Source organism: Patella vulgata, chromosome 2 (genome assembly GCF_932274485.2).
Source record: "Patella vulgata chromosome 2, xgPatVulg1.2, whole genome shotgun sequence".
Classification (NCBI taxonomy): domain Eukaryota; kingdom Metazoa; phylum Mollusca; class Gastropoda; family Patellidae; genus Patella; species Patella vulgata.
In genome coordinates, this window is record NC_065880.2 from 34,905,622 (window position 1) to 34,919,579 (window position 13,958).

At 32.1% G+C, this 13,958-nt stretch overlaps 1 protein-coding gene across 23 annotated transcripts in view; it reads left to right on the top strand.

The window, feature by feature from the left end:
- LOC126809600 (collagen alpha-1(XXIII) chain) overlaps positions 1 to 13,958 on the top strand; it is a 114,123-nt gene that overhangs the window by 48,739 nt on the left and 51,426 nt on the right. For 20 of the 23 annotated variants that reach the window (XM_050534238.2, XM_050534249.2, XM_050534246.2 and 17 more), the window contains exons 3-5: positions 8,348 to 8,382; positions 9,336 to 9,362; positions 10,851 to 10,886. In XM_050534238.2, the coding sequence (XP_050390195.1) occupies positions 8,348 to 8,382; positions 9,336 to 9,362; positions 10,851 to 10,886 (98 nt within the window). The remainder of the gene's footprint in view (positions 1 to 8,347; positions 8,383 to 9,335; positions 9,363 to 10,850; positions 10,887 to 13,958) is intronic. The other 3 variants (XM_056098596.1, XM_056098607.1, XM_056098609.1) reach the window with 3 other exon arrangements.

Consider the following 13,958-nt stretch of genomic DNA (forward strand, 5'->3'; position numbering starts at 1 on the left):
TAAAAAAAAGTTGATCAACTTTGTCATCTATTTACTGATACCACATAATACTAGTAAACTTGGTGAGATTACAGATTTCAACAGCTACCATTTTTCATTTACTCTATTTGTAGATGAATCTTCTTGCTATTTTATTGTGGAAAGATGCATTTGGTGAAATCTGTTCACCAAATTTTTGCTCCAATTTGTGGTGAAAGTCAAGTGCCAAATGTAGAGTATGTACATGTAGTATTGACATAGCTATCATGTTTTCTAGGCTTGTTGTTGGTATGTTGAAAATAAACAGTTTGTGGTTGAAGGTAGATGTTGGGTGTGTTGAATCCCAGGGAATGGTAAATCATCGGCAATGTCACAACAGGTGAAGCAACACATCCAGCTTTTAATCTGCTGTTTCCTTTCAAAGAAACAGGTGTTTAGCACATATGGCTTTGGCTCTAGTGTCAAATGAAAATCTGTTGATATAAGAATCGTTGTCCCAGCATATTAAAGATGGTAGGGTATTGCACATGCCAAATGACACTAAAAGCAATGTCCATAAAAATTCTTATTCCTGAAGCAATGGCCTGAGAAATCCCTCTCTGGCCATTGCTGGATTGTCTTCTGATACTTGAGCTTTTGAGGGAGTTTGTCTATTCTTCCCGTTCAATCAAATCTATCCCAAGTACAGCAACATGACAGCCCTTCATTTCATCTGGGTCTTCCCTAAAACTTTGTACAGTGATTTAAGGTATTAAAAACGGTGAAAGTATGTTCGTCTCCAAACAGTATTGTTTTCGATTTGATAGCCTCGTTTGTCACACAATTAGCCTTTCTGCAATATTTTGCTATGCACCGGTTAATTGGGCATAATAAAATCTTGAGTCATGAAGTAACGTTATGTAAACATATTTGGTACAATTTAGAGCTTTGTTTTAAGCGTAATGCTTTTGTAACGCAATTAGCTATTGGTTGTTAATCGGACCTTTGACAAGTCATAATTTGGAACAGAAATTTGCCTTCGTTAAAGCAGTGTTTAGTGGGATTAGGTATAATCAAACGTAACAGTGCAAGGAGTATGATAAAAATTTGTCTTGTAATGTCCAGACAGATTATGTTGTAAATTCTATATTTTTTAGGGTATTATACTAGCATACACAATATTTATGAACATTCTTTAGACCTATGTTTATAAGCTTAGATTGAATCTTTGACTGGCATGTAACTTTAAGCTTCTTATTGATGCAAAAGCCTAAAAGTTTACAATTACTTTGGATTAAAGAGAATGCCTTGAAATATTTATGGATAACTGATAAAAATTATGTTTAGATTTGTTGTATAGGGTGGGTGATATATCATCTTATAGAAATATCAGTGTATCATTTGTATGGTTCTTACTGGCGGCATCACTAGGTTTAAATACCAAACATTTAACATGTATTACAACATACAAAAAGAATATAACATAATGGATAGCGCATGAACAAGGTTATTGAAAAACTAGCCTAGTTGTAGACATTTTTATAAAGTAGAATGTTTAATCAAGCTGCCCTTATGTGTGATGTGTTGAGCAGACATTTTTATTTTTCAAAGACTTTATTATTAATCATCCGTTTTTGCTTTGAAATAATAAGAAATACACCACTAGAATTTGAAATAATAAGAAATACACCACTGGAATTTGAAATGAAAAATAGGGTAAGATAGATGTCCTCCATAAAATATAATAATCTGGTAAAAAAAGGAGTGGGGGGATGGGGTACCTCTTATTTGAATCTTTCCTTGCCTCAGTGATAGACACAATTGAATACGCACTAATAGATGTTGTTCTCTTTGCTGTAGATAACTGCCATCAATTGGCTGTATGCTATCCCAGAAAAATTTCTACATTAGGATAGAGGAATTTGGAGTTGATGAGATTTAAAGAGAATAATTCACCCCTATTACCTGTATAATTTGCTACCATATCACATGTCAGATTTTCCTTTAATGAGAACTTTAAATCTGTAGTTGAGTGGAAAAACCAAGACTGAAATTACCTCCTGAGTATCCAATATAGATATGAGCTAAATAAATGGAAACTGAACCAAAAATCTGAACATTTTATTGTAAAAAGTTAACTAATTGACATGGTATTGTAGGCATTGGGTACAATAAAATAACAGGTTTTGGGTCATTTTTGGTCTTCCCTGCCACATTTAATTGGAATAATAGAACAGCAAGTCCATCCCTTACAGCACGTTTTAATGAGCTGCAAATATATGAAGTGATAAGGTGCACAAATTATCTTATTACTCCGTCTATTACATTTATTATCATTGCTGTTTACAGCACAAAAAAAATACAAAATGGCGTAATATTATCACTTTACAAACATACATTAAGCACATTGTCTAAGACAAATATACTCTGATGTAAAAAACTAAAAATTAAACATATTGTCTACATGTGAACAAGAATAAAATATTTTATTGTCAATCTGAGACATTTGAAATTCCAGTTATTATTTTTATTAGAATTCAATTTTTAGCAGATGTTGTAAATGTGGGTGGCTGAGAGGGATAAATGTTTACCTCACCATATGACAATAACTGTATACCATATGAATTTACTTTGTTTCTTAACATTTCTAAAGGGTATACTTATTATTTAGATGTATTGAGTTGATCTGAAAAAGAAAATTATAACAAAATGGCATTGTGAGTGCCGGAAGAGAAATGTTAAAGGGAGAGAATTACAAAGGTGTCATCAATCTGTTTTTAAGGATTTCTTATGTCCTATGGTCTTTAAAAGTTCCCTGCATATTTGCATGCAAAATATTTACAATATCAGAGAAAGTGTGTACAGTATTCAAAAATATTACATGTAAGTTAGCTAATAGACAGTGAGTGTATGAACATAGTGCAGATAATTAAAAATTGCGGCATCAAGCCAGACATTTCATGAGTTTCTCAAAAGGCTACCTGTGTTAGTAAATGCAATGCACATATGTACTGGGCCTGGCTTAGTTTCCATTTTACGTTATCAATATTTTAGTGAACTGTACTTGATCTGATGAGAGATCACCCGACTTCAGTGGCCCAGTTCTTTTCCAGACTGAAAATGTATTAGACCCATCTACTCTACTCAGAATTAAATAGTACAGTTCCACATCCAGACAGGGTATCGTTTTTCATGGTGAAAATGTTGTTTATTTGTTATGTAGGGTTTTGTGCCTATTGAAAAAGCAAACCACAGAGTATGCATATAAGTTAATTTATCATTACATTAGTGACTAGACATTTATCAAATATAATTAATAATAAAAGTCATTAGATTAAGGACACATGAAATCAAAGACATTAAGTGACATTTACTACAACATGTACATTACGACTATGTGTCTGGAAGAGTGAAATATGACAAAGGTAGTCTTAAAGTTTGTTTACATTTAAAGAAAGTTTAACATGCGCCAGAGATTGGTCATTACACACACTGACTGCTAGTAATGTCTTTAATCTAAATGGTCTACATAGTTGGATTAACACTTGGTATGTTAGAATGGGACCTTGTTAGCACAAGAGATTTGTAGTGACAGAAATCATTTATCCTGCCAACTACTTTACATGTAATTTATACATTTCTTATTTTTATTCTAGTATTTTAAATACATGACTTTTTTAATTTCAGTAGTCACTTTGCTGAGCATGATTCTTAAAAGCAACATTAACTAATTGCAAGACATAAGCCCAACAACTGCTGCTAGGTTCATGCAGTCCTTAAAGACACAAAAAAATGATGAAAATCCCCAAGCCAAAATCATTAAGATTTTATAGGCTCTCCACAGCCCTCTCACACCCAGTCTCTCTCTCTCCCACACCCCCACACGCACTCCCACCTTCAATCACCCTACATTGGTGCTGACATTAACAATGCACATAAATTTCAAGTCAGCTGGATGATAACTTTGGATTTTTCAAAGTAGTCAAGGGCAAGTAATTAGTCTAAAAATGATTATGATAAATTATTGAAAATATAGGTAAATAAAAATTAAAGGAAATCAGCAGATAAATAGATTGTAAAATTTTAATTTACTGCAATCTGATAAATCAGTTAACATTCAGATGTAATAAAATATCAAAGTGTGGAAATTTCAGATCTTCAAATTATGCAGTAGTTCAAATTTTACTGGTTGATTAATAAAAACAAAATGACTCAATGTTTTAATATTGCAAATGAAATAAAGATCAGCAAATTTCATTTTAACAGTTGATTTTGACAAGCAGATGGACCAAGATGGGAAAAATACATATACTTATATATTCTTTGAATTTAGTTTACAAGGACTTTTAAGTCGTGACTTACCATGTCTACATTTGTAGTATTTAAGGATGGACATGTATTTTGTTTGAAACAGCATCTGTTATTCAATACATGTACATGATCTATGGATAGTTTCCAAAAATTCCTCTAATGTGCTTGAAACAGAATAACAAAGTATGGATAAGATTACAACATAGTGAACATTTATGTTAAAGCATATGTTTGTCCTTGAAGTACATCCATCATAGAAAAATAAGTTGTTGAATAATAAACACTTTGTAGGCCTATGTGGGAACAGCTACATGCATTGACGAACACATGAAAGTAAACGAAAGGTGTTTTCTGGAATGTTTAATGAATAGAGTGCCAGTTTTAACAAATGTATGATATATTTTTGTTTGGAAATGAACATATTAAAAAAGGTCTACTGTATAAACTATGCATTTACTTCATACTAGAGGTGAAACAACCTGAAACATCATCAGCATTGTGAGAAGAGAAGAAAGCAGTTTAGTTGTTCAAGATTTCCCAAAAGATTGTCTTCTAATTGCTCACCTGAGCCTTTCTGTTCTTTTCTTAATGCCTGTACTAAACATGAAATAAATTGACTTTCAATGTCTCTAAAAGGAATATAAAGCCATATTGAAATGGTCAATTAAAGTGAAAAGTATAGAGTTGAAATGCTAATTAGAAAGTAAAATTAATGACCATTCTTGTCACAGTCTCAGTACTTTTCATTAATTTTCTTGTGTTTATCTAGTTTGACTTGACATAAAGGTCTCTTTACTTTTATGTTAGTTAAATACCTAGGTTTTTTGTCCCTACAGGTTAATAGGGTTAATCCCTAGTGGACGTAAATACTCTTTAATGTTGACATAGGGTAGAGTAGTCCATCATACCATCATGGTTCGGTCAGTTTGTCCTATTTATTGTAGAAGACCTATCTGTAAATTAAAATATAACAACTTATGGTTACGGATTCAAAATTCTATTTTTCGTACCTAATTTAGCAGTCTTACATGCCTTCAACATATCTAAATACATGATATCCTTCCTCATTTAAAAGTTTTCATTCAGAAATAAAACATGAAATCCACAGACTAGGCTAATAAAGACAGGCATCATGCAATGTGCTGTGGGAGACTTTTTGCTTGGTCAGGAGGTTTCTGTCTACTCTTCATCCAATTCCAACTGTCAAGAGGTCTTTTATGCGCCCACCACAGTTATCCCTCTCATCCATTTGCCAGCCCACTGTCATGCATCACTGACTCGGGGATGGGAAACCAGCCTGGAAAAATTGTGCCAATTTTTGTCAGCCACCACTAGGGTCGAAACTGGGGACCTCCTGGTGAGCCACATACTCACTGAGCCAGGTCTTAATTAAGACAATCAATCTTGACTTTCAGAAATGAAATAAAGGATTCTGTGGAGCATCTCATTCATTTACAAGAAAAACTTTTGTCTACACTTCAAATATTAATGCTACCGGCATTGGTATTAAATTAAATACATGTGCATGAATAATATTCCATAAATGAGATATTAATTGTTGGATATATCATGAATATTATTTTAGTATGGTGATGTTATCATGCTTTTCATGCATGAAAATTACATACCTGAATAAAGACTTCATTATAAACAATTATAAATAACCTTAATTCTTTGGGTCCCTACAACATCATGACATTCAAAAACTTGAAATTGAGAAAATAATGTTCAAATTATGAATAGTCCAATACCCAGAGTTATCAGTTATTATTTTTAATTGTGGAAAAATAGAATTATGAAAATTTGTATGCTCTCGGAGATCCTTTTCCTCTTTGGACAGGGTGGCAGAGGATATTTGAAACCAAACCCTGCATTACTCAATGTCCCAATTCTGTTCAGCCATATTTCTTAAAAGTTTAACAAATGACAGGTTTGAATTTACTTAAAAAGTCAAAATAAAACACAAAATAACCAGTAGTAGTATAAGACTTGTAGAACAACTTAACAAATCTTCCTTACATTATTAGTGTAAATTACCACTAAAAGTGATAAATAAAGTATGACGTCACTTGTTATCTCCTGGCTTTGTTTGATCACAACTAGAGATTCTTTGTACATCTGACAAGAATCTGAGATAATTATTATAATTGCCCTCAGTTGTGTCATGGGTGAGGCTTCTGCTACCAGAAAACATTCATTTTGATAGCAATTTGGGGGCATTCTTGACATTACCTTTAGACCTAAGTGTCTGGGCCTTCACAAAGAATCACCTTAAAAATACCATTTTCTCCATTAGATACAAGATGAAAATGTCTAAATCTGCATCTCATTTACACTGTGAAGATGGCTTTCATAATGATATAACAACCCCAGTCAGGCATGTTGTATAGCTTATCATGTCGGCCATTAACAGAGATTGAAAACACCATCATGCAACACCCTTGGCTAATTGGTGTGAAAATCACCTTCCTCGAGATGTATGACTGGGAAAAAAGTTCAGATGTGGAGATTCAGATGTATGCTCAATAGACCTGATTATCACGATCAACCTTTTATACCAGTGGTATCGTAGTACAGATAATCCTTAGAGATTACATAAAGAATATGTTTTCATATTATACCTGTTTTTGTTTATCTACTGAACCACACAGCACCTTGAGACAAATTGTATTAGCAAATGCAAAGGTTTAGATGGGGAAGATTGGTGAAAAGGAAATATGTTTGGAAACGTCATGGAAATATATGACGATTGAAAACTTCTGTGATCAGTACCAATTGCTATTGAATACACAAACCATATCAGCTGTGTAAATTTTCACACTGACATTAACACCTCTTCAATGGCCAAACTCTAGTTACTACCTACTTATTGTTAAGAATTGATTTTTTGAATCTGTGAAAAATATGCCCCCAAATAAACCAAATTATTAAATGATGACAAATATCAATTTTAAGAGTGTGCATATTTGTTGTTTTTTTTGTGCTTTTTTTGACTAAACATCTGTTAAAGATGCTTGCTATAATAGATTACATGTCTGGCATTTCTTGCTGGGATCAAAATCATAGGAGTGGAAGGGTTGCTGTAATAATTGCAGTGTAATCTGTCCCAAAAGACTCTAGCAGAGATTCTAATAATTCTAGACATATTGGAATCTTGATTTGATATCTGTTAACTTCCAATCCAAAAAACTCATTAGATATGATAAATGACCTTACTAGTGATGGATAGTAGAATCTGTCATTTTTACCATGTAAATGTTTCCATCTTTCATCGCATTTTGAATTATCTCCCTTTGCTAGCATAACTGTTAATGAAAGCTTTTAACACCTCATTCACATCACAGAAGATGCCAAATACCTTGTATTATATGTATAGATCATTATAAATAAAGATGATTTATAATTGAAGGTACTCTAGAAAGGAAAGGAATATGTATGTTTAAAAACAGTAAGATCAACGACCTTCATCTGGAACAAAATATATGTCAAAATATGTTAGTTGTTAAATAGTTTTCATATTTCTGTAATTTACAAGAGCTAAACTTCTTGATTTAGATCAAAATGAATTATGAAATTGTGTTAGTTTGATGTGATTGAATATTTGTTTCAAAAGAGACAGCAGAAGTGGGCTTGTTTACTAATTTTAGTTTCAGTTTTGACTTACTGTAACACAGTGTCACATAAAATTAGTTATATCTCAATAAAATTTCCAAGAAACAGACTGTCATCCCACAAAACAAATCAAAATAGAAAATCTCATGAAACCGAAACGTTTATTTTTGGCCTGTATTTAACAACTCTGATTGCCTATTAAAGACTCTACTATTATATGGAATATAATATAAGACACTGATTAAGACTGTTGATGGCCATTCTATTCATCTGGTTTGCAATCTGTCAAACTATTTTATTTATGTTTGTGGGCGTTCAAAATATAGATTTTATATTAAAGGACATTCTATTGATTACTTGTATGTAATGTTGGTTGGCATTGATGAATATTCAGTCATCTGTTTTATGTTGTAAATTAAATAAAAGGAACACCATCTTATATTTGTGTATTTTTGTATATTTCCAGGTCCACCTGGTAACAAAGGTGATGCTGGTCCAAGTGTAAGTATTTTTATTATCTAAAATATCTCAGGTGCTAATGTGTCAAAAGCACTCTCGTTAATGTGTGGGCCTGCCTTAATGACCAGGCGGTTTCTTTTCTGCGCCAACAGCAGTTGTTACTCCTGGCAACAGGGGATTGTCAAACCCTTAAAGTTAACATTCTGTCCTCTTTCTGGTTGTAAATATAGGAAATTTTACATCAATTATTAAATTAATAGTAAGTTTAAGGCTTAATTGTTAGTGTATATAGGCATTCTGAAAGTTGCTTTGTAGAATTTATTCTTTCTGGACAAAATGGTCACAATCGCATTACAGGAATATCCGTTAGTTTCAAATGACGGAAGCATTGAGCTGATGAGACATTAATGTCCATTCTAATTTTAGGATTTGTATAATAACAGTATGCACTATTAACTATTTTAAGATATTCTAAAAAAAATGGACGCATGAACAGTTACAATTTGGTGATAGATGTTGTTTTTCTAATTAAGCAGTAATGATATTTAAACATTGGAGACTATTGGTTAAAATAATTTAATAAACTTAAGATATATTTATAATTTAATGCTGCACAGCATAATGGTGGACTCATATAAGTACAACACATTATATTCACTGCATGATATGTGTCAGTTCATATCATTCACTCAATATACTGTATAATGATTACAATTTGGGTAGTCCTTTGTAAATTATGGATGAAATTCCCAACAATATTTAACATCTGGAGATAAATATATTCATATATATCACCTTTCCTTCCCACCTGGAACCTTCTTCCCTTCTTTTACCGGTACCATCATTGTAAACATTAATCATTTCCCATTCCAAATTGAAGAAATGCTTCATTTCTATTCATTTGTACACCCTAATTATATAATTGTTGTGTATTATATATTGTTATAATGTGTATTGTTTACAAAATGTGTTTTGTGTGTATTTTATCATTCCAGGGCCCTAAAGGAGAAAATGGTTTTCCGGTACCCCTTTCATTTATCTCTAAATCTAACTTTCATTTCAAAACATCTAGTTCCCATTTAATGATACAATAGTTGATGAATATGAATGAAACCCCTTCTACTGTGTTCAAAACCATAAAATATAAAATTCATGATTTGAATATGAAATATAAATGGGTGATGTAATATCATATCTAGGTCTGTAGAGACACAAAATTGGTCTATTAGGTTATTAACTACAGCCAGAAAGGCTAGTAATGTTGTCTGGATCCACACACAGATTTGCGACATATTGTCCCCTTTAGTAATACTTAATCTGGCTGTGAATATATTTCACTGAGATATTAAACAACCTGGAAATCAAGTTAAATCAGCTGTTTTAGTTTAAAACTCAGTTCAAAAGGGTAGCAGCCACTAACATGTATTACTTGACACACATCACTCTTTATCTCTAAATGGAGCTAGTTTGGGCCTGAAAAACTACTGGATAGCAAGTGTTTTTCCTCCAATGGATACACATCAAAATGAGTCTTGAAATTGTCAGAAAAATGAAAATGTAAAAGAGTTAGCCATTGTATATTGAATGGAACTAGATATTTTGATGTATATGTTTCTAGTTTTGTATCCTGTCTATTCTCATTGTCCTAGATTTATTATCTCGGTTTATTTCTAGCTTTATTTTCATGCTTTGTTTGTCTTACCACCAGGTGATAATATTATTGGCATTAGCTTCTTACACTTTAACATTAAAACTACATAATAACATGCAAACATGCAGCTTCATGCTTAATGGATAATAACAGTACAATATATAAAGGTGTACTTAGAGAAATAACAGTTATATCATTCTGACTTCTATCATTTGTAACATTATTGAACTCCATTTGATGATATCATACCTTTTAGTCTGGAAGTCTTCACATGAGCAGACTTACAGAAATAGAGTGATTGATATAATATCAGTGCAGACGGTCATGTCATGTACGAGGAGTGCTAGCTGAAGACACAGCTTGTTCCGTTTTTATAAAGAGTCGAACTAAAAGAATTAAGCAACAAACTGATGTTAAAAATCTCCTCAGCTTTGACAGAAACTAGTGGAGAGGTGTTTTGTGTGGGTTTACACAAACATGTTTGTAAACTAAGAAAAGAAACAAATATTTTACCATTTATTTGCTGATTTATTTTTTGAACATTGTCACAAAATTTTCCCCAAAACTGGATGGTTCTTCGCACTAGCTTTTTGTGTAAGAAAAACAACAAAATGATTAGATACCAGAATGATATAGAAAAAGACTAAAATGCTATTTACTTAGCTAATATAGTTAGACAGTAATAGCTTACATGATAAATATAACATCTAAAAATAGAAAAATAAAAAACCGAAGTGCTTCCAATCATATCTGCTTTTTGATGAAGTAGAAAATATAAAAATGATTGGATTTTATGAACATGGGTGAAAAATGTGTTGAGACAAAATATGATCATGGTTGATGATGTCATTATTTTTAGGGACCAATGGGTTTACCAGGATGGCCAGGCCAACAGGTAAGAATATTAAATCTTTTTTCTGTAGAGAATCATGCAGCAATAAAAACAGTAGTTTCCATAATCTGCTGACATTCAAAATTCTTTAAAATTCTGTTCTGATGAAATGGATAAAACACCTTTTATTTTCGAACTTCACGTGTAGTTCAAAGAAAGATGTTTTGTTTCTGGCATTCAGTTCTTGAAGCTAAACCTATAACATGGGTCTGTGTGCAGCTTTTGTCCGTCTGTGGATAAGTAAAACTACCAAGTGTAACGATCCATGATATAAGTAGTAGTAGCATGGTTAGTAGTATGGTTGAATGATATTACACGGTATAAAACATAGAAAATAGACTGATAGATCTAAGACAACAAATCATTTGCCTGATGTTGGAATTATAAACCACACTCCTGATGTTTTAACAATATGTTCTTGTAGTAGCAGATCTAAAATGCTGCTCTTTGGATGTATGTGGTATTTGGTGTTGAGTTTTATGAAAAGTTATGTTGATCCAAAGTCACCAGTTGTCAAAAGGCTTATTTATTGCTGAAAGTCCAAATAAACTACATGAACTCAAATTATCAAACAATTACATAAATAGTATATTCTAATACCACTTTGGATGCTAATTTTCTTTATGGAAGTTAGTAGAGCAATTAAAAGGGTTCCATTTCCAGGGGTGTATCCAGGAATTTGAGTTAAGGTAGAATTGGTTTAATCTTAGTACATGTATTTGTTCAAACTCTAAAGAAAGTTGTGTTATATAGCTCATATAATTTGTCCAAACAATCTGGATTGTACTTTTCAGTAACTGTAATCTGTTAAATTGTTCACTCAAAATAAAATTATCGAGATGAAGCAATGAGTGCAGCTGATTTGATTCACGATTAGACTATTTTATATTAAGAAACATATCTGTTTGATCTGTGTACAGGTTATTTGTGTTGGCTATGGTGAGTGTATAATGTAGATCCCATACAAATCTGCAGTTGAGATCTAAGTTAATTCATACAAATTCAATAAAATTCAGGTGAAAATGTTGATGATAGATTTTAATTTGTGCTCCTGAAAAAATAATTTAATTTTCTTCAAAACATGTTTTCGGATAAAAGATATCTAATATCTCATTGGAATGTAGAAATCACTGATGCGTCAAAATGAAAAATATCTATTTAATTGTTAACTTTTGAAACTAAAAAAAATGTGTCACAACTTCACATTCCTTAAGCAATTCACAAATTTCTTTTGGTAAGATTATATACTGTTATTGATAAGTTTGTTGCTTGACTTAAAAAAACATGAAATGCTTTTAAGTTGAAACATGTATTAAGTTATCAATGATTACCATCTTTGAAATAGGATTGTAAGATAATAAATTATAAATTCAAGGAAAACCTTCATTCAGTTCTCATAAAAAGCCCATAAACAGTCAGTGAGCCATTATTTATGACTCCGCTACAAATTAATTTAAATTTTAGTGTGCCTAGCTAATCGGTTTCGTGGATAAGCCTCCATCACTAAAACCACATGAAGAAATTGATACGAATCTGATACTTTTGACAAGGTAGATTAAACTTTTTGAATCTGAGTATCTAGTAAATTATAAGATAAATACTCCACTGTATAGAGCAGGGAAAAACATTTGTCGAGTCACTGTTGGCAATGGTCATTCACAGCTGAAAGTCAAGTGGCATGGGGTCCCTGAGAAAATCCCCTGGAGTTAATTTAGCCATCCTAATATCCTTACAATATCAAAAGATACTGACCTATATTTAAGTCTTAATAGTTTTGCACGAGATATGACCTGTTTGTGGTTGGTTAAATAAATATGTAAAGATTTTTGTTTTGAAGATTTGTGATCATTTTCTATTATATTGTAATGCATCTTACTAAACATGCTGTTTCAATAGATTGTTATCAACTTCCTCAAGTTCATTTAACAGTGATAAATAAGTACTTACAGTATTATTATTTTTTTAATTTTAAAGGAGCCAAGTCTTTAACTCAATATCATCCACAGTCTTCAACATTGCAAACATGACTTATTGGTCTGTTTAAATCAACATTGATGTTGTTATCTCCCCGTGAAAAGTTTGGCTTCTGATATCCAATATTTAAGACTAAATGAAATTTCTAAATTGGCACACAAATCCCGTGCCAGATTGCTTTCAAGCACCATTTGTATGATGCGACTCAATAAATGAGGCTAAACATAATGTAGGAAAATACTAAAGGTGTGGACTGGAATAACCAGACACCAAAGACTTCCATTCAATTTGGACTCTTCACGTATTTCGCTGAATATAACTGATTAGAAATTACACTAAAAACAGAAACGATTGAGTGTAAATGAGTTTATATACATTCATATTACATTGTTATATGCATTGCAACCCATTTGTATCCATTTCTAGCTGCAAAAGAATAGCGATTTAGCTCCTTGAAGGAAAATCGTCTTAATTATTAACTGGGTAGATTATAGTTAATTTTGAATTTGAATAAAGCAAAAACATCTTAATTTATACACTGTGTGGATATAGCTATAGAATATATATATATATATTAACTTAAAAAAACCTCTCCACCACATAGCCTTTATGGTTTTGCATATGCGCAGATAGCAAGATAGTGTGAAGCTATAAAAGGTTCCAATCGTCTTTTTATGTGCCCAAATTTTCATGTGGATGTATATTGTCACCGCCCCCGTCAGTCCATCTATCCATTCAGATTTGTTTGTTGACACTTTAAAGGTCACAATTTTTATCTAATTTTGACGAAACTGGAAATATAGGTCTATCTCCCAAAGATCTTGGCTCCTTTCAATATTGGCATGTATCTGACCATAACTTCATGGATTGTGGCCCCTGATTGTACGAAAAATCACATTTTTAGCTTGTGGACACTCTAGAGGTCATAATTTTGATTTGATTTTGATGAAACTTGAAATTCATGTTTATAACTCAAAGATCTTGGTTCCTGTTGATATTCGTGCATATCGGATCGTAACTCCCTGAATTTTAGCTTGTGGTCCCTCTAGAAGTCACAATTTTTATCTGATTTAAACAAAAGTGTGAATATATCACCGTTAC